The sequence below is a fragment of the Lemur catta genome, chromosome 14, assembly GCF_020740605.2.
Source record: "Lemur catta isolate mLemCat1 chromosome 14, mLemCat1.pri, whole genome shotgun sequence".
Taxonomy (NCBI): Eukaryota; Metazoa; Chordata; class Mammalia; order Primates; family Lemuridae; genus Lemur; species Lemur catta.
The window spans coordinates 12,364,799-12,384,721 of NC_059141.1; the positions used below are offsets into that span (position 1 = coordinate 12,364,799).

The 19,923-nt window shown below is 37.2% G+C and overlaps 1 protein-coding gene across 1 annotated transcript in view; it reads right to left on the bottom strand.

The window, feature by feature from the left end:
- ATRNL1 (attractin like 1) overlaps nucleotides 1-19,923 on the bottom strand; it is a 541,384-nt gene that overhangs the window by 79,473 nt on the left and 441,988 nt on the right. Inside the window, exon 28 of the mRNA XM_045568085.1 lies at nucleotides 13,142-13,256. Within this exon, the coding sequence (XP_045424041.1) occupies nucleotides 13,142-13,256 (115 nt within the window). The remainder of the gene's footprint in view (nucleotides 1-13,141; nucleotides 13,257-19,923) is intronic.

A 19,923-nucleotide genomic window follows, 5' to 3' on the forward strand; every position in this document is an offset into this window, starting at 1 on the left:
GTATGAATTCACAGCTAGCTTAAGAGCCAGACTCTGGGAAGTTAGCACCAACAGGCACCGGTGGTGAGTAAGAGAAAGGAAGGAAGAACATAATTAAGGAAACATATTGGCCTCCTATCATGCTGTAGGCACCTTTTAATACCTAGGGATATAATAAGGGGAAAATCCCTGTCCTTAGCTTGCCTGGGTGGGATAGAGACAGTGTAATAAAATTTCATAGCAGTAAATTAAAAAGAAAGTAGTGGACTGAGGATGGGTAGACATGGGGATAAGTTTCACAGCGGAGGTGACCCTTGAATTAGAAATTCTCCTGGTGCAAAAAGGAGATGTGTGTGTAGGGGGGGCTGGTGAGTAGGACAGTTCAGGCAGAGGGACTGGTACATGGAAAGGGACAGAGGTCTGGTGCATTCATAATGAGCGGGGTTTTAAAAGTCCCTTTGGAATCCAGCACTGCAAGCATCTAACATCTCCCTAAAATTATCATATTTGCAGATAACATTGGATGGGTCACAGGGTATGAGGAAGGCATTTATTTAGAAGGATAGGATTAGACTTCAAAAAGGACCTTGAAGCATCAGAGACACTAACTTAAACTGTTTCACTTTCTTATGCAAAAAAATAATAGACATAAATACAAAATGCAGAATAGCAGAAAAAGTCAGGAAGGGGCAAAGGGGTACTACTGAAGTGCGAGTGGGAAAGTAGCCATCATGGCAAGGCAGTTGGTGTAAAAGAGAGGTCAGGCAGTGACAAACAAACAATAAGAGGACAGCCCGAGAGGGCCCTGGGGCTGGTTCTGCCACACAGTAGATGGTGGACTCTGAGGATGTCTCTTCAAGTGAGCCTCAGTTTCCTCCTCTGTCAAACAAAAGGATAGAGTCCCTTTATATTCCATATCTCTTGAGTCAATAACATTTGGGAAGGCTGAAGAGCATTTTCAGTCACGAGATGACCTAGCTGGAAGCCAGGCTCTTGAAGGACCAGATGGAAGGGCTGAGAGTACTGTATCGAACCTGAACTGAAAACTGGGAGGTGACGTCAGAACTGCCTTCTGCCACGTGATGGATTATTACAGGGAGCACAATCAGCTGCTCTCTATTTCTGGAGAGATGAGAATAAGAAGCAAAAGAACAAAAGAAAATGGGATCAAATTGCAATGAAGACTGTTAAATAAGGGAATGAATTACTCCCGGAAGTCATAAGCATGCCTGTTGCGAAAGTCTTTAGAAACAGTCTATCTGTCCAAGATGATTCCGGACAGGGTCACCAGCTGTGGCTGCAGGCAGTTGGAGGAGCCAGATGTCATTTCAGTGCCCTTCCTAGTTCTGTGTTTCTGCAGTTGTATAATATTATGCATAAATATAGTAATACCAAATTACCCCATTTATACATTTTATGTATCTATTAATATGGACAACAGCTTCCTTTCCATTTTACCAGTAAAGTTTTGAATACAAATGTAACTCGGCCTCTCCCCAGTACAGCTCTGCCTTCAGAGCTAATTGCCTTGCAAAACACTTAAGGAGTCATTTTTCATTAGGATGGTGAGCAAGGGGAAGGCGGATGGCACAGTCATGTTATTGATTTGATGATCCTTGCCTGGTTTGTGGGACAAATGGAACTGAATGTATGGTCACTGCATCCAGACTTTTAGGGGCTTCAAGGTTCAATTCAAATTATATCAGACAGTAGGTTCAGGGAACAAGAATCCATTTATTCCCCCAAGGCTTCTAAATGATGATCCCAGGGACCATGCAGGACTCCTCAGACTACCTCCCTGGAGTCCTGTGGACCAATTTAAGTCCCAGCTCTTAAGGAAGAAGATGAGCTCTCTCTTAAGTTTTGCCACTGCTTTTACCTGTGTGACAGCTCTGGACATGCTGCCCATCAGTTAGGGAGGTCTGCTCAATTTGCATGAGCTATGCTCATTAGCAAATTATAAAGTGGATAAAAGGAGATAAATTACTCATTTTTCAGAGGGCCATTAATTTTCCCCTACAAGCCCTTATAGAAAGATCATTACAGCCTTAAGAAGTTAATGTAATTATAATCAACGTTTACTTTTTATAGAATTACATTTCTACTGCTGGTGCTTTCTCCTCCACGGGGAATTTCATTAAGAACGAGGGGATATTCACACTCAAAAATACCTTTGGTAGGTGCTATGGCACCATTTTACAGTGTATGGCAGGACCTGAGATTAAACCAACTATCAGTATAACATGGAGTCTTTATCAAAACTTGAATATACTTCCTCAGGATTTGCTAAGAGACTACCGGCCCCATGAGTTGATCCCCAGAAAAATGTTTATATGGAAAGAAGGAATTCCCAGAGACACTTACTCACATTTTCTTAGCATTTTACCAGTTTGCTGGCAAGGAGACATTTTCTCAAGCTACTTAATTTTCCTTTTTGGATCTAGGGAGTTTCCTTCTGTCTGCCTTTGCTGGGCTCTGTGTGGTAGAAGTTGTGCAGTAGTGCCTGCTGGTAAGAGATGAATTATTATTATTTCCTTTTCCTGCTTAGATTTTGCAACATGGTATAATAAACATGATGGAGGAGTAAAGTCCCTCACCACAAGAGAGATCCAGAGACCTTGGTTCTAGTTCCTGCTCAGCTACAAACTCCTTGACCCTAGACAAGTCTCTCTCCATCTCTAGTTCTACGGGTGTTTCTTTTTGCAAACCATGGGTAGAACTAGATGATTTCTAAGGCATTTCCCAAGCTCCAAAAATTCCAAAATTCTCTGATACTCAGGATTATCAATCCATCCTTGTTAAATGCAAAAGGAGGCTGCTGTGTCCTCAATGCATATGCTCCATCCCCACCAAATTCATATGTTGAAGCTCTGATCCCTAATGTAATGATATTTGGAGGTGGGATCTTCGGGAAAGTGTAATTAGGTTTAAATAAGGTCATGAGGGTGGGACTTCATGGTGAGATTAATGCCCTTATAAGAAGAAGAGGTCAGAGCCCTTTCTCTCTCTGCCGTGTGAAGATACAGCAAGAAGGTGATCAGCTGCAAAACAGGAAGAGGACCCTCACCAGATATCAGATCTGCCAGACACATTGATCTTGCACTTCCCAGCCTCTAGAACTGTGAGAAATAAATGTCTATAGGCTAAACTATTTACTAAGATAGCAGCCTTCTGTTAAATTCCCCCAAACCTACACAAAGTAGGACTATTTAATACATGACCAATTATTAATATTAATAAAAGTAAAAATTGTTACTAATTGGCAGTTTTATATAGACCATGGTGTTAGCTATCATAAGAAATATTGGAGGGCTGATTTACCCTTAACATTTTATTCATACTCCCAAAATTATTATTTTGTTGTTTTCTTGCTTCAAATGCAAGTTGTTTATTGTAACAAACCTCGATTTTCCCCTTTAGCTTTGTAAGTTGATTTGTCGAGTTCTACTTTTTTCCTGTTTTTCTCTTTGACCACAGTAATTATTTACCAGTCACTTCTAGAAATACTATCAGAAAAGGGTGGTAGGAGAGAGGGAGGAGAAAAGAATATGTTGGCCATGTTTCAGTGCTGGTGGTCTCATTTTTCATGTCCATAAATTCTGAATTCTTATGTGAGTTTGTTCCTAACTGCTCAGTCTTGAAAGTATTTGAGTTAGCATTTATGGTTAACTCAATTCTGCAGTAGGTTTAATTAGCTATATTCACTACTCTTCAAGTTTCTCTTCTTTATATTCTTTGCTTTCTTTACACATTAATATATTTCTCCCAATTAACATGGCACAAAGATACATTTAAAAATCTGCAATGGGAAGACCACGGCCATGTCACTTCACAGTCACACTGGCCAGTGAAAGAAAAAGCTTGTGCTGTCCCCCAAAACAAATGGCTCATGGTCTTTACCTATATGAAAACAAACAAACAAACAAAAAAACTTAGAACACTTTGATGTAAGACTTTTCTCATTTTAAATTCTAGCTCCATAATTATTTACTATGTGGCTGTAGGGAAGTTACTTAATGTCCATGATTCATTTTTTCTCATGTGAAAGAAAAGTGATAACACGGTTTACCCTTGAACAAGGGGGTTAGGGGCACTGACCCCTGTGTTGTCAAAAATATGTGTAACATATGGCCGGGCGTGGTGGCTCATGCCTGTAATCCTAGCACTCTGGGAGGCCGAGGCGGGTGGATCGCTCAAGGTCAGGAGTTTGAGACCAGCCTCAGCAAGAGCGAGACCCCATCTCTACTAAAAATAGAAAGAAATTATCTGGCCAACTAAAAATATATATAGAAAAAATTAGCCGGGCATGGTGGCGCATGCCTGTAACCCCAGCTACTCAGGAGGCTGAGGCAGTAGGATCACTTAAGCCCAGGAGTTTGAGGTTGCTGTGAGCTAGGCTGACACCACGGCACTCACTCTAGCCCGGGCAACAGAGCGAGACTCTGTCTCAAAAAAAAAAAAAAAAAAAATGTGTAACATTTGACTCCCCCAAAACTTAATTACTAATAGCATACTGTTGACCAGAAACCTTACTGATAATACAAACAGTTGATTAGTACCTTCTATATATTATATGTATTATTATACACAGTATTCTTACAATACAGTAAGCTGGAGAAAAAAGTTAATAAAAATCATAAGGAAGAAAAATATATTTACTATTCATTAAGTAGAGGTGGAGTATCATAAAGGTCTTTATCCTTGTCGTCTACATATTGAGTAGGCCGAGGAGGAAGAGGGAGGGGAGGGGTTGGTCTTCCTACCTCAGCGGTGGCAGAGGCAGAAGAAAAGCCATGTATAAGTGAACCTGCACAGTTCAAACCTGTGTTGTTCAGGTGCCAAATGAACATGCCTTATAGGGTTATGACAATTCAACAAACAGTATGGGGCATAGAACAGATTCATAACAAATGGTATGTATTAATGATAATGACTATAACAACAACTGATACTTTTTATTTGTCAGATACATTTTGTGAGGTTATCTGTCCTGAGTATAACTAATATGTGGACATTCATTTCATAAAATTCAAGGTAATTTATTTTTTGGTCATAAAGGGTGGAACTGATTTGTGCTCTTTCAAACTTAAATAAAATGTTTTTTTAAATTATTATCCAAGGAAGAAATCAAAGTTCAAATTATGAAAATAGAATAACTTTATGATAGGTTTCATACATTCTACACTAGAAATAAAAATTGCTTTATTGTTCTGTGTCATCTTTCACTAATATTCTCATGTTCATTGAACCTTAAATCTAAACAACTAAGTTTTAATAGGGATATTCCATCAAAGGTACAGTTCTGGGCTTGATTTCAGTCCTCAAAACATGTAGCTTGAATCCTACATGAATCATAAAACTATAAAATCAAAGATTTTATATTTTTACAAGATTTTGAGCTTGAAGTGAAATTTTACTTTGTAAAGTTTACATTTGTATAGTATATATATTTTCTATATCATTTTTGGTGAATAAGTTCTATAACTTAAAGATAATCAATTTTGTTCATCAGTTAAATATTTATCAAGCAACTACTAAGTAACAGAAACTTGTTAGCAGCTGGGGATCCAAAGAAAAAACTAAGACAGCTACTGCCCTCAGGGAACTTACCACCTGGGAAGAAAGTTAAGGAAAATGAGCAGGGGCTGTGTTGTGTTAGAAGGCAGTAAAGAATGGACTGGGGGGGGGGGGGAATGGGCGGGACATGGGCAGTGTATGTGGCCTGAACTTTTGTACCCCCATGATGATAAGCTGAAAAAAAAAAAAAAGAATGGAGCCAGCATATCGTATGGAATTTCAAAGACAGTGAAGTCACATTTGTGTGGGGGGCACAGAAAAGGCCTCATGGAAGAGGAAATGGCATTTGAACTGGGCTTTGAAAACAGGTAGCTAAGAAGGAGAGGGCATTTCATGTACAGGAAACAATAGTGGGTACGACAGACCACACACACAAATACACGCACAGAATCACAGGAAGGAAAACACATAGGGAATTACAGGCCTAGCAGCAATCACAAAGACATTCTATTTAGTCATCTTCCTTATTTTATAGATGAGGAAACTGAGGGTCTGAGAGGTTAAAGTATTAATAATTGCCCAGTGGCTGTGCAGGTAGGCATAGGCAGGGACTGTAGGGGTGTTAAGCCTGGAAGGGAGGTTGAGGAGACGTCAAGGAGGGCCTTACATCCCAGAATAAATGTCTGCACTTATTTCAACAGGCAACAAAAAGTCCACAAGGGTTTATGAGGAAGGAAGTGATATGCTTAGAGTCCTGCTTTCCTTTGGCAGCAATCCAGGCAAGAGGCAACCGGTGCCTGCACAGAGCATGAGGGGAGTAAGAATGGAAAAAGGATGTCTGCTCTGTCTGCTCCAGGGGTAAAATGTAAGGGGCTACATGATTATTGGGAGGTAAAAGGGAAGAAAGAGAGAATAAGAAAAGCTAACTTGAAGGTTTCAAACTTGAGCCACTCCGAAGCGGACTTTCCAAAAACAGGGGAGACAAGCTGGTCTGGGGAACAGTGGGAGGTGACGGGAGACAGGGAAGGAAAGGTGACTTTACACCTGACCGGTAGGAAACCCAGACTGAGATGCTGCCCTTCAGCAGGTGGGTGGCCTCGTGTGAAGACCCACGGGACTGGGAGTCAGCTGCAGAGAAGCTTCCCTAAGTGAGTGGGGAGGGTATGAGAGGCTGGTAAGGTTTAGACCTGGGGGAATGTCTGCTTTCATCCAAGGGGCAGATGCAGCCCACCATGCGCAGAGGGGAGGTGCTCCCCAGCCACGGCCTCTACATCCTAAGCAGTACCTGAGAGGGATCGAGGCACAAAACACCAGGGGAGGGAAAGTCTCCAGAAGATGGGAGGTGAAGTGGGGAATATGCAACAGCCAAACACTACAACGACATGAAGGCAAGTGAGAACTGAAGAAAGGGCATTTTAAAGACTGTGTTTGTCACTTTATCACTACTGTAGAAAAATATTAAGCTTAGCAATTATACCTCTGTTTTATTTCACCTCTCTGTTCTTTGTTCATAGCACTTAACCACAGTTTGTAATTATGGGTTTATTGTATGATTATTTGCTTCGTGTTTATCTCCACATAGGGTGTAACCTCTATGAGGATCTCTGTTTTGTTCACTCCCATATATCCAGCGCTGGCAGGTAGCAGACACTTAAATATTTCTTAACTGAATAAAGGTAGCAAATGAGGATTCACAATAACTGTATTTTGGATGAAAGACAAAATTATTTCCTATTGTTGATTTTAGGATTTTTTAATGTCAGGTATTTTTTGACACAGTCATATTTATTAAAAATAATCTCAGACATTTGTTTTGATCTCTGTTGTTTCTTGGGCTCTCTGCCTAATTTTGTAGTTTATTTTACCATGAAGTGCCCACTTTTTCTTTCTTCTTTATGAAGACACATATACTGCTGTAAGCAATATTTGGATTTGAGATTAAAGGGTACCTAAAACACACCAGATTTTTATAATGAAGTTTTGATACAATTCAGTAGTTATAGTTCTTATTCCAGCCACTTCTTACAAAGAAAGTGCTAAGATTGTATCACCAGATATGTTTCTAAAAGTGTGAAGATACAGTGGTAGAGTTATGAAAGGAAAACCCAAGAGTCTGTAGGGATGGAAACTCCAGAGGCTTCTGGAAAATGGACATTTCCTTTAAAAAAAATTGGCTTCAGAGGAAAAAGTACTGCACTGTGAGCCAGCAGATGTGGAGTCTGTTCCCAACCATCTCTGAGAGCCTGAGAAATGTTCTACCTCTCACTGGTTGTATGAGATTCCTTTTACTCATTTCTAACATAGGGGCACTATGAACCATCTACATCTTTCAAACATGCTAAGAAGATTGGAAATTGGGTTTCATTATCACAATTATTAAGAATTTTTTTTAAATTTAAGGAGTGATGCTAATTATTTTTTAGTCACTAACAAGCAATACATATGAAAATAAAATTTGCCAGATGATCCTGAGAAGCTGGAAAGATAAGTTCATGTACCAGTTAGTAGCAAGTTACTAGCTCTCCCCACCACAAACTGGTATGATTTAGCATAATTTGTAGTAGAACTGTATAGTGGGATTAAAGTGAAATTCGTCCCAGAAATCGAACCCAATCCAATCATTTTTATATGAGGAAATAGGACCCAGAGACTAAAACACTTTCCATGGTCACACAGCCAGTTAGTGGCAGAGCTGAGTCTAGATCTCAGAGCTTGTGACTCCAAGTCCATAGCTCACACATAACAGCTTACGTTCTTTCCCTATGACTGCATGCCCCTTGTTCCTATTACATACACTGAGTCATGCTGTCATTACATTTGCATTTTACCAAATTTCTGAAGTTAAGTTACCAGGAAAGATATTAACAAGATTCTCCTTGCCCTCTTAAGCCGGTACTTAGCAGAGACTCTCTTTGACCCTGGATTTAAAGCTTTTTTAGGAATAAGAGCTAACTGGGATCCACAGAAGCACTGTGATGAGGGAGAGTCACATAGGCTAAGGATCCAGTGGCCCTGGGCGCGAATCTGATTCACTCAATGCATTCAGTGCATTGGTCTTGGAAAAGTCATTTAATCTCTCTAGAGTTGCAGTTTTCTAATCAGTAAGAGTGGGATAATCATCTTCACAGAGTTGTTAAGAGGGCTAAACCAGTGAATACATATAAAACACCTAATACAATGCCCAGGATTCCTGTTTTTCTTTCCCTTTCCTCTCATTTAATTGATGCAAAGTTCTCTTTTTGTCATTATAAACAAGAAAGGCATCCATAACACTGCGGGGAAACTATTATTTTAAACATTGTATAGTATTTCTAGATTATTCAAAATAATCTGATCATCCTGCCAAAACTTCTAATGCTAACTCAGAAAATTTAAAAATCTCTGACTTTCCAGTAGTATTATTTTGATTATGTTAGAGTCAATCATATATGAGGCAGGATCATGGCAAAATTCTACTTTTAGTTGAAGCACACAGCTTCTTTTCAGCAGTGGATATTTGGGCCACTGGGATTTTTTAATCCAGTGAGAAAAGTTAATCTGCTTCTCATTAGGAAGAATCCATAAACTATGAAATCCATAATCTTCCATCATAAAGTGACAGCAATCATTATCATTTTCAATTTATGCTTTTGAAGAGCTCTGTTTACTTTGTCCACATTTCATCTTAATGTGACTCTAAAACACTTGGGGACCCTGCTGTACGGGGTGATTGGAGACATGCTTGGTTGTTTAGTGTCATTCAGCAGAGTTACTTAATGTGTCCTGCTTTCATGGGGATGTCAATCTTTCAACCACTTTGAGGTCAGAAGAGAAAGAGGCTGCACAGTGAACATATGCATAAACAACAGCATAAATCCCACATTAACCCAAGAAAGTGTGGCATGGTTGGCAGTGGTTGCTTACAGAAAATACAGCAGTGAGGCAGCAGGTTTACCGGGTGGGGGAGCAGAAAACCCTAATTAGTCCAGTTCTAGGAATGCTAAAATGCCATTTAATATCTTTTGCCTTATTATTCTAAGCCACCTAAAGGGAGAATTGCCACAAACACTTAAGGTCGTTATATTAAAAAACAAAAAAGGTTAGTGCACGGGTAATCTAAGGGATGAATCTGCAGTTTTTCTTACGACCTCCGATAAGAAGAGAGCCATAAGGAAAGGAGTTCACACATTTCAGACAGATACTGAAAGAGCCAGGTGTAATCATTTCTTGCTAAATATTACTGAAGCAGTTGCTGGTAGAAAGAGAATAAAGTCCAAAGACAATGCCATTTCTTAAGTTAAAAAAAAAAAAAATCACTAGCTGCCACTGAAAAGAGATAGCCAAACTAGCACCTGCACATTTCTGAATCATTTTTTAGTGCTGACATTCAGTTTCTGAGAGAAAACCACCATGCTCATAAGATGCTTCTGCCGTCCCCACATCCCCAAACTCATCCTTTTCCTAAATGCTTTATTCATGCCAGTGAAGGGTGCAGATGACACTGACATTCAGGAAGCTACATTTCTAAAAAGAGCCTGATAAAAAAAAATTTGATATTGCACAAAGTATTGTAAGAGGACTTTTAATCTAGTAATAAATGCTAGTTTAATCACTGCACAGATACATTAACATTTGGAGCCATAAATAGCCCAAGAGCCAAGAGAAGACTCGGGGTGCCTTGTCATTCACACGGTGGAGGTGAGCTCAGGAGTCTGCCCATGAAGCTCCTCCTCCAAATGCTCCTCAACTGCCCCAACCTCCCACCCTGCACCAAATACTAGAGGAGGCTCCATGGAACATGGGGCTCCTAGGAGAGGAATCTGGGAAACAATGAATGAATTCTAGTCCATTCGCTCATTGTATTGAAGTTAACTGAGGCTCAAAGATGGAAGTAGCTGTTCTAGGTCATATTTCCCAGGTCTCCTATCCATCATCATCAATATCGCCAAAAGCATTTATGAACTTCTTTCTATTTGCAGAGCACTGTGATAAGCATAAGTATATATACGGAGTTTTTGTAAAGGTAAGCCAAACTCTAGCAATGATACAACCAATGTCAATATTTCCCTCCCAAGGGAATGACTGGTTCCCAAATAATCATTGGAATGTATTTCCTCTCAAATACTGGAGGATACTATGTTAAATTTTAATTGGCTGTGTACACACCAAATGTTTTGATGAAGAATGAAAAAATAGTAATTTTATTTGTATAGTGGTATCAGTATTTGCCTTGTTCAGGGAAAACCTAGATGATAACATTAGAAAATTTCTCTCTATTGATACTGCTTTTTTTTCTTTTTTGCAGTGAAGTCAAGAGCTTTTCATTTTATTGTTTCCCAACATTTTATTATTAAAAATTTAAACATAGCAAAGTTCAAAGAATTTCATAATGAACACCAGTATTTTCACCACCTAGATTGTACCATTAATATTTTACTTTACTTGCTTTATGACATTATCTGTCCATCTACCCATCTTACTATCCTTCCATCAACATATCATATGCCCTTGATACATTTCAAAGTACATGCAGGTAGCAGATAATACTGTATATTGAAGGAGTAGAATCAAACAGTCTTTTTACTCCTGTAAGAATAGCTGGAAAAAATTAATAGATTTTTTTGAAAACAAAGAACAAGCTCATCTTGAATGATGCACACAGATACTCATCATAGTTTAATCTTCAGGCTCTGTAAAATGTATGGTAAGCTATTTCAATGTTTCGTCTACCTATATCAACCCTGTAGACATTTTTAGTACTCATCCAAATGCTTGGCTTTGTGAAGACATGTGCTGTTGGTTATAAAGAAATAAGCTCTCTGCTACAGATCATCAGGAAAACTTACCTGGAATGCTAGTGATACATATTTTTTGTTCTTTTGCCGTCCTCCTCCCCAGTTATTCCTTGAGTGTAGAAATACAGTGCTTTTTATGCCTCACTCTCCTCATTCATAAAGTGAGTTTTATAATACCTATCTCACAACCTTGTCTGAGGATCAAATGTGAGAAATAGGGGAACACTTTATAAAGAGTGGGGCACTGTGCATATCTAAGACAGCATTAGCATTAGTGATCACAATGCAGCTGTGAGCAAACAGCCCAGGTAATGCTCCACACTGCTACTTGGCTCTTTCAAATCAGCCAGAAAGGATTTCAAAGGTTAAAGGGACAGAGTATTGGCAGTTGCCTTCATTCTGCCCATCAGTACATCATCTTGTCAAGGATTGACAAGAACCTTGGTGTATATCACATAGACTTGTTTTCATTAGTGAAGTGTATGTTTTGGACATCATCCCAGCTTTAAAACAATACTTCCATTAGCTGAGCACAGTACCTATAATTATCCATCTTATCTGACTAGTGCCAAACTATTCTACTTACTGCCTCCCATTTGCCTCGGTGATGCTGAAAGAAGAGTGAGACTTTCACTCAATGTATAAGAAGGTATAGAGAATGTTTATTTCTTTGAATAAACATTGCAGTGAACTTTGAATAAAAATTCCTGCAACAAGATATCATCAAGTACCATGAATGATGACTCTGAAGGCAACAGAAACTCCCATATAGGGGAAAAATTCTGTTACATGAATATCTAATGCTTACAAGGTATGAGGTCGTGTATTTTCCATTTTTTGTGTCTGGTGGGACACAAATCAAGAAAGTGAGGAGCAAATTCAAAGCCAACTAGGGAAGCAAGAAAATACAAAATAAGCAGGTAAGCAAGTTCATCATCAATTACTGTTATTGAGAACTTGTCAGATCTCTGGCGGTTTATACTTAAAAGGAATTGAAGAGAAAGACAGACTTGATATCACCCTTGTCCTCAAAAAGCAACCTTTCTACTAAAGGTTGGATAGAGAGAACAATCAGGAGACAGAAAAATTGAAATTGTAAATAGATTGAATAGGATATATAAAAAGAAAGAAATAAATGTGGTTTGTGATTTAAGTAAAAGTTATGCTCAACATTGAAAATATTTAGAATGTGGACAACATCACAGCAATGAGAAGACCTCTAAGAGGAAACATAATTACTCCCAAATCCAAAACATGCTTTTCACATAGGAAAAGGAGAATTAGAAGAAAGGCTGGTTGAGCCCATCTAAGACAGAGAGTTCCTCAACCCATGAACTGCACCTGTCTGGTGCTGGTGGCAAGGACATATCTTAAACCTACTGAGATGGTTGCCTCAGGTGACCATCTTCTGATGCCATTTAACATTCGAAACACCCAAGTAAGTCCTCTAGTTTGGTTCCATATTCACAAAGCAAACTTGTAATCATAGTTATAACCTGGCTTCCTATATGACACACCTACTGGGAGAAAGGCAGCTGCCCAGCAGGTCAAGAACATGGTTGCCCTGCTAGTGAGATCTCTCATTGTAATTGCAACAACAAATTGGTGTGTGTATGTGACTATACATACATGTGTATATTATATGTGAATACACACACATTCAGCATGTGTTTATCAGAGACATACTAGCAAATGTGAATTTACAGCAATGCAGATATCTATATATTTGGGTAGAAGTTTGTATTCTCATAAAATTTTCCCATGCTCTAAATTAGAATCTTATAAAAGGCCCTCCTGTGCTATTTGATGGTATTTTTTCTTTTCAGTCTAAAAGTTTTACTTAACTGCTGACAGCTCCTCATTGATCATACCTGACTGCCCAGGGGGAGGGGCACCTGATGATCCTCGTGGTAGACAAAGAAACACCGTCAGAACAGCAGCTCTGTTCCCAGCACATGGTTCGATGGCTATTGGTTTGGGCGCCCCCTGAAAAATAAAACTCATTTTAAGTTTGCATAATTCACATGACATTGCTATTTTACTATTCACCTTATCTATCCTCAGTCAGCAAGACTACATTCCTAGCTATTGGAAACACACCATGTGTCATTTTAACACTAACTCCTGGCACAATATAGATGTACAACCAGCCTACATTTAAATAAACAAATGAATTTTACTATATTTGATGAGCAGCTTGTGAGCCACAAAGTTATGCAACTTTTGTTGCTTTTTACCAATTGTTTCTTCTCACCAATGATGTACTACATAACATGCTTCACCTAAGTGAGTGCAATTCAAAATATTGTTGGCATATCTTTATTTTTAAATTTTTTAAATTTATTTTTTATCATTTATATTTAAAGTGTACATGATGTTTTGATATACGTATATAGTAAAATGATTACTACAGTCAAGCAGATTAATATATCCAACACCTGATATAGTTATCTTTCTTTGTTGTGGTAAAAACACTTAGAATCTACTGTTTTTGCAAATTTTCAGTATATAATACAATATTATTAACTATAGTCTTTATGCTATACATAAGCTCTCTAGCGTCAATCATCCAACATAACTGCAAGTTTGTACCCTTTGACCTACATCTCTCCATTTCCTCCCCCTTCCCAACTGTGGTGACCACCAGTCTACTATTTCTATGTATTCAATTTTTTTTTAGAATCCATGCGTATAAGTGAGATCATATTGGCATATCTTAAATATCACTATAGTGAAATACATGTTTAATAATCATCCACCAATGCACTTCTATAAATAATATCACTTTAGGAATAAAATAGAGTAAATGAATATGTAATAATAATAGTAATAGTGATAGTAATTGCTCATATTTTAGGTATTTGGAGTGCTTTACATATATTAACTTATTTAAATTTTACAATAACCCTGTAAGATGAGAACGCTGAAGCAAGAGGTTAATAAAGCTTGCTCAAGTTCATATAGCTAGGAAGATGTAGCAGGGCTGGCATTTAAACTCAGGCAGGCTGTCTCCTGGGTCCATGTTCCTAACCACACAATGCAGCTTATGATATGTGCACAAACATGCACCTCCACACAGGCATATATAAACACTTGCACAAACACACATATGTGCACACTCACAACCCATGCACACACACATATGATCACACAAACACACACATAGAATTTGAGCTTAAAGACAATGTGACCTTTGAAACAATGAGGCTATCATTTTAGCCTAGGAATGTTGCTTTTGGCTATATCATTGAAAGAACTACAGATGAGACATGGTTGATATATCAAAGCAACATCTCTGCATAAAGGTAAAATTAAATAGAAGTAAAAGTACTATGGCTTTAATTATTAGAACAAATGGTTTGTTCAGTTTTCTTTTCACTGATGATATTTAAACTTTTCAGAAGAAATATAGACATATGTAGTCATTCACTTAGAATATTCCAGAATATTGTCGTTTCCAGAAAGTTTAACGAGGCATTAAAGATAAAATATGTCCTCTTTCATGTAAAACTTCAACTGAAATTTCTGGTGACAACGGTTTTATGTGGTTATAAAGGATTTCTCCTTTATAGCGACATAAATCTCATGTTTTAAAATTATCCTTATATAGATACATTTTGGGAGCATTCAATATAAAGGTGAAAGTGGCCATAGTGGTAGAAGCAAAGGGCATAAAAATGTTCTCAGAAAATGCTGTAAGCCATGTTGCAATACTTGTATCAAGTTACATGATCTATGGTTTTACACTTTAAAGCTTACATTTAATTTAACAGAATTATTTTTGAAAATGTTAAGTCAAAATCAGCATAAGTACATAGACATTTTCCAGTGATGTAAATATTTGGAGAATAGGCTTGTCATATTCCAAGGCTAAAAGAAAAATACTATGAATGTTTCAAACCATATTTCTAGGCTACTAAAATTTATTTTAATTTAATAAATGCAAACTATATGTAAAGGTCAATTGGTTAAAATATACTAAGAGAACATAAAATGAATTTAAGGTTTAAATGATGGTGATGTATTGGAAATACCAAAATCCCTTTCACTATACCTAAGAAATAATTGATCATTTCTCTCAACCGGCGAGGGTTTTTTTTGTTGTTGTTGTTGTTGTTGTTGTTTTATTTTTAAGCTTCCTATGCAATACCTGGCACTATTCAGGATATTCAAAGGCACTTTAAAAAAAACTTGATTGCAAAAATTAGAAAAGCAGAATTTTATAATTACAAAAAATAGTTGAGAAATAGTGATTCTTGGTTTAGGGGATTCAGTAGTTTATCAGTTGATCATTTTGCCTGGCTACCTTTCTGCTGCTTTTAACACTAACAGAAAATATTTTATACATTAAATGCTGGTGTTGAAACATCATGAGCATCAATAGAGAGAAAAACTAGTAAAAAATAACTAAATTTCAGGTGGAATAAGACCTAACTATTTTAACACTTTAAAGACTCAGCAACAGATAAGGACAGTGTAATAGAATAATACCTTGATCATGGAAAATGAATTATGCCTGCAGAAAAGCTACCTATGTAAAATCTTCCTTAAAATAATTCTCTCACTCTTAATTCTACTGCTATTGTAAAGAAAATATTCTGAAATTTCTGTATATTGATAAGCTATATAAAAGGAGATTATAATTCTATTTTAAAATCAAATTGGATTACAACTTAGTCTATTTTTAGCTATAAGAATTTTCATAAGAGGATATTAGTAAAATATGAATTATTCATTATATTTAAAATATTAGTTTCTAGCACAGTTCTTTGATACTTCTGGAAGGAATCAGGTAATTTAAAAATTATTTCCAAAGAGTCTGTGGCAAATATCACTTTCAATACGCACTTTTAAATGCAAAAATACTCCACTTTATAGCACTTGAATTTTACAACAGAAAATAGCAAAAACCCCACAAATGATAATATTTCTGATACCTTGAAGTCTGTCAATTGTTTAGTGATAAATACAAAACCATGAATCAAAATCATTTCACAGTGACGTAACATGTTCACTGAGCTATGCAATTTATCATGCGTTTTCCATGGCTGCCTTTGAAAGAGATAAGGCATGGGTTTGTTTGCCCACAGCACCCAGCAACTGTTATTTACTTCTAGGCATTTTCATATTTGTTGTACTGCAAGAAGCTGGTGTTAGACTGTGCCAGAAAACATCACTGACAGCTATTTAATTAGCAGTCCTTGTGCATTAAGCACACAGCACTTTTACAACTGACTCATTTTGTTCACTCTAATGTTTTCCAAACTAGTGTACTCTTATTTTCATGTTGTTGTTTTAGGGGCAGAAATTGTACGTTAAACCCTTTTCATTTTTCAGCTATTAAAGACAAACAAGTTACCAGAGAAGCTTCTGGAATCATAAGGATTCTTAAAATTACAGTTCTTAAAATTCATAATAACGTGTTCTGAAAGGAGACCACCATTTCAGTCCAGTATGTATCCTGGGAAACTGCTGCTACATGAATTGTTGAGTGTTTGGAAAACATTAGTGGGTAAAGCCGGCTACTTGTTTTTCTCCGCTGGCCCTCTCCAAGGGAGAGTGAGTGAGTGATTTCCTTCTAGGAATCACACTGAGGCCCAACACTGGATTCCCTATCCCCAGCAGCTGAGGATATAACAGAATCATTGGATGTTCTTGAACTAGTCAGTACAAGTGGGGTTTAGTTTAACACTCAAGAACTCAAAAGATTAAAAAAAAAAAGGTTACATCTTTTCTCAAAAACTTTTTAGCAGTTCCAAAGTAAGGATTGCAAATTCAAATTTCTTCAAGGCCCACGTGGGTGACTTAATAACTAACGTTTATTAAGTGCTTACATATGCCTGGTACTATGCTAAATGCTTACATGGTTTAATCCTACCCCATGAGGTAGAGACCATTTCCATTTTATAGATGATGAAACTCAAGCTTAAAGAGTTTAGGTAATAGAACTAAAGTTGCAGACCTAATAGATGGCAAAAACAGGATTGGGACCAGTGTGGTCTATCTTCTGAGCTTGTATGCTTAACACTATGCTATACCGCTTATAATAGTTAAGAAGATTGACTTACCTTTTAGAATAGGTGAGCACTAACTAGAAAGTACATGACTTCTTTAACTCTTAAAATGTTTGCTGACCAAAAGGACATTTTCATGGGTCAAAATCGGCTTGAGGGATGCTACTTTGTGATTTCTGTGTACTGGAGTACAAAATGGCATTCCAGGTTCACCAGCCAGGCTGTTGTGTTTACCCAGTCACCTAATCTCATCTTTTATTCAGCACAAATTCCATGTTTTAATCAATGTAAGTGCTTACTGTTCAACAACCTGTGCCCAGGGTTTCCGGAATCTGGCCTTCTTCACTCATAATCTTCCTACTGTCTAGGAGATCCTTCCCACAGGTCTCTAATGTTCCTGATCTTATGTGTCCCTCAAAGACAACTCAAATGTCACTGTATCCAGGAAGTCTTCCCTCATCTGAGGTATTTAGTCTCTCCCTCTTTAGTTCTTTAATCTCACCTTTTCTGGCCCTCTTTATTTTTTACCTTGAATGACAGTTGGGTAAATGTCCTGTCTCCCAGTTGGATCAAGCTCCTTAAAAGCAGATCCAGTTTCTTAGTCATCGCTATAGACTCTGTACTTATTTTCTCTCTAGAAATGTCCAAGTATGGTGCCTGTGCCACCTTTTTGGGACTTATGTCTACCAATCTTTTGTTACAGATATTGATGTACATGTTGTATGTCTCTGCTCCTCCAAGGCAAGTGTCATGATAGATTCTTCTTTGTCTTGTGTACTACACATGGTAGTGATAAGTTTAAGAGTGAATGAATGAATAAATGAAATTGTCACAGAGGTCACATGGTGAGATAAGTTGTAAGGCATGACTCAGTTTCCATTCAAATCATGGATATTAAACGGATAATAAAACACCAAAAAAATAATAGTTAACATTTATTGAGTACTTATTAGGTGCCAAGTGCCTTGCTAAGCATTTTACATGCACTATTGTATATAATCTATACAGTAACCCTATTAGTAGGATACTGCTATTTTCCATTTTATAAAGATGAATAAATTGAAATTCTGAGAAGTTAGATGATATTCTCAGGGTAACACACCTAGTGAGGGAAGGATCCTAGACTGGAACTCAGATGTGATTCTAGAATCTAGGTTCTTAACCACAATACAATATTACTAAAAATATAGCTTAAGAAGTTAAGGAATCTCTCATTCTCTCAGCTCAGCTATTGATAGCAGAAATCAGTTTAGGATTATCAGTTATAACAATTATACACATATACCTGCACCATTTCTGATCAGTCTTCAGAACACATGTGTCCTAGGACTAGCTCTACCACTATCTAGCTGTGTGATCCTCGGCATGTTACTAAGTCAGTTTCCCCAACTGGAAAATGAACAGGTAGCTTGGATGACTTTTAGGGTCCCTATCCTCTTTAATATTCTGTGACTATGATTTATGGATAATCTCCAGATCCTGTGACATAACAATATCTAACACTTTGTCTAAGTATGGTGAAATGTAAAATTTCCAATCCTTAGTAATTTTTTTTCCTGCTCAGTTACTTTAAATGACACATCTAATTTTTAAAGTACATTATTATACCATATGATGAATACATCACATAAGACTAAATGGCCACCATCGCATGCCAAAAAAGCAATTAGAAAATTGAATCAAGGAATTAAGGATTAATGTGGATATGTTATACCTGTCAGCAGTAATAAGTGTTTTGACAGGAACAGAATAAAGTCTGACAGTATGCACAAATACTAGTCTGATATATGAGTGAAATATTAAAAATGCAAACAACTGCACATTAATCACTCCAACATTTCCCTACTAAAATACTTTTAATGCTATTCTTATCAGAATCCATCTATAAATAAAAATGAGTCTTTTTCAACAGCTTGCACAACTTGGTATTTGCAGTTTATGAATGTTTATATTGATATGAAATTTAGTTTTTAGTCACATTAGTAAAATAGAATTAATTTACTGAGCATTGAATTAAATAAGCCTGGTGGCTTGGCTCACAGCTAATCAAGTGTGTTGATTCCATAGGATCACCAAATATCAGAATTCCAGATCTCAAAAGCAGATTCTCTGATTTCATTGTTTAGACGTGGGTAAAAATGAAAGTGAAAAATCACATTCTTTTCTTATTTACTTTTTGCTTTGCATGAAATGACAAAAGGGAAAAACACATTAGCTGGCTTTACTCAGCAGGAAGGAGAAGAATTCATGTTAATAAAAGAAATTAAGCTGATGGACACCCTCAAAAGCAGGGTTATACTGCATTAGAAGTCAATTCAAAGAGAATGAAGTATGGGAATAGGTAAAGGAATAAAACATAATATTCACACAATCAGTATGCTGCTCCTGAGTTTTCAAAGGTATTCCAATTGTAAACTTCATTTTCATATTGTACTAAATATATTTTCCTCAATTGAAATGCCTCCATGTTCAATCACTGTTCAAAATTTCTCACTACACACATGCACGTGCACACAAACACACACTCATATGCACCCATTAAGGTTTATATCTATAGTGGAACACCTAGTTTAATTGAGTTTTGTTGTTATTTTAATTGTGTGGAAATGACTTGGGGAGTGAACAGGCTGGATTGCGAT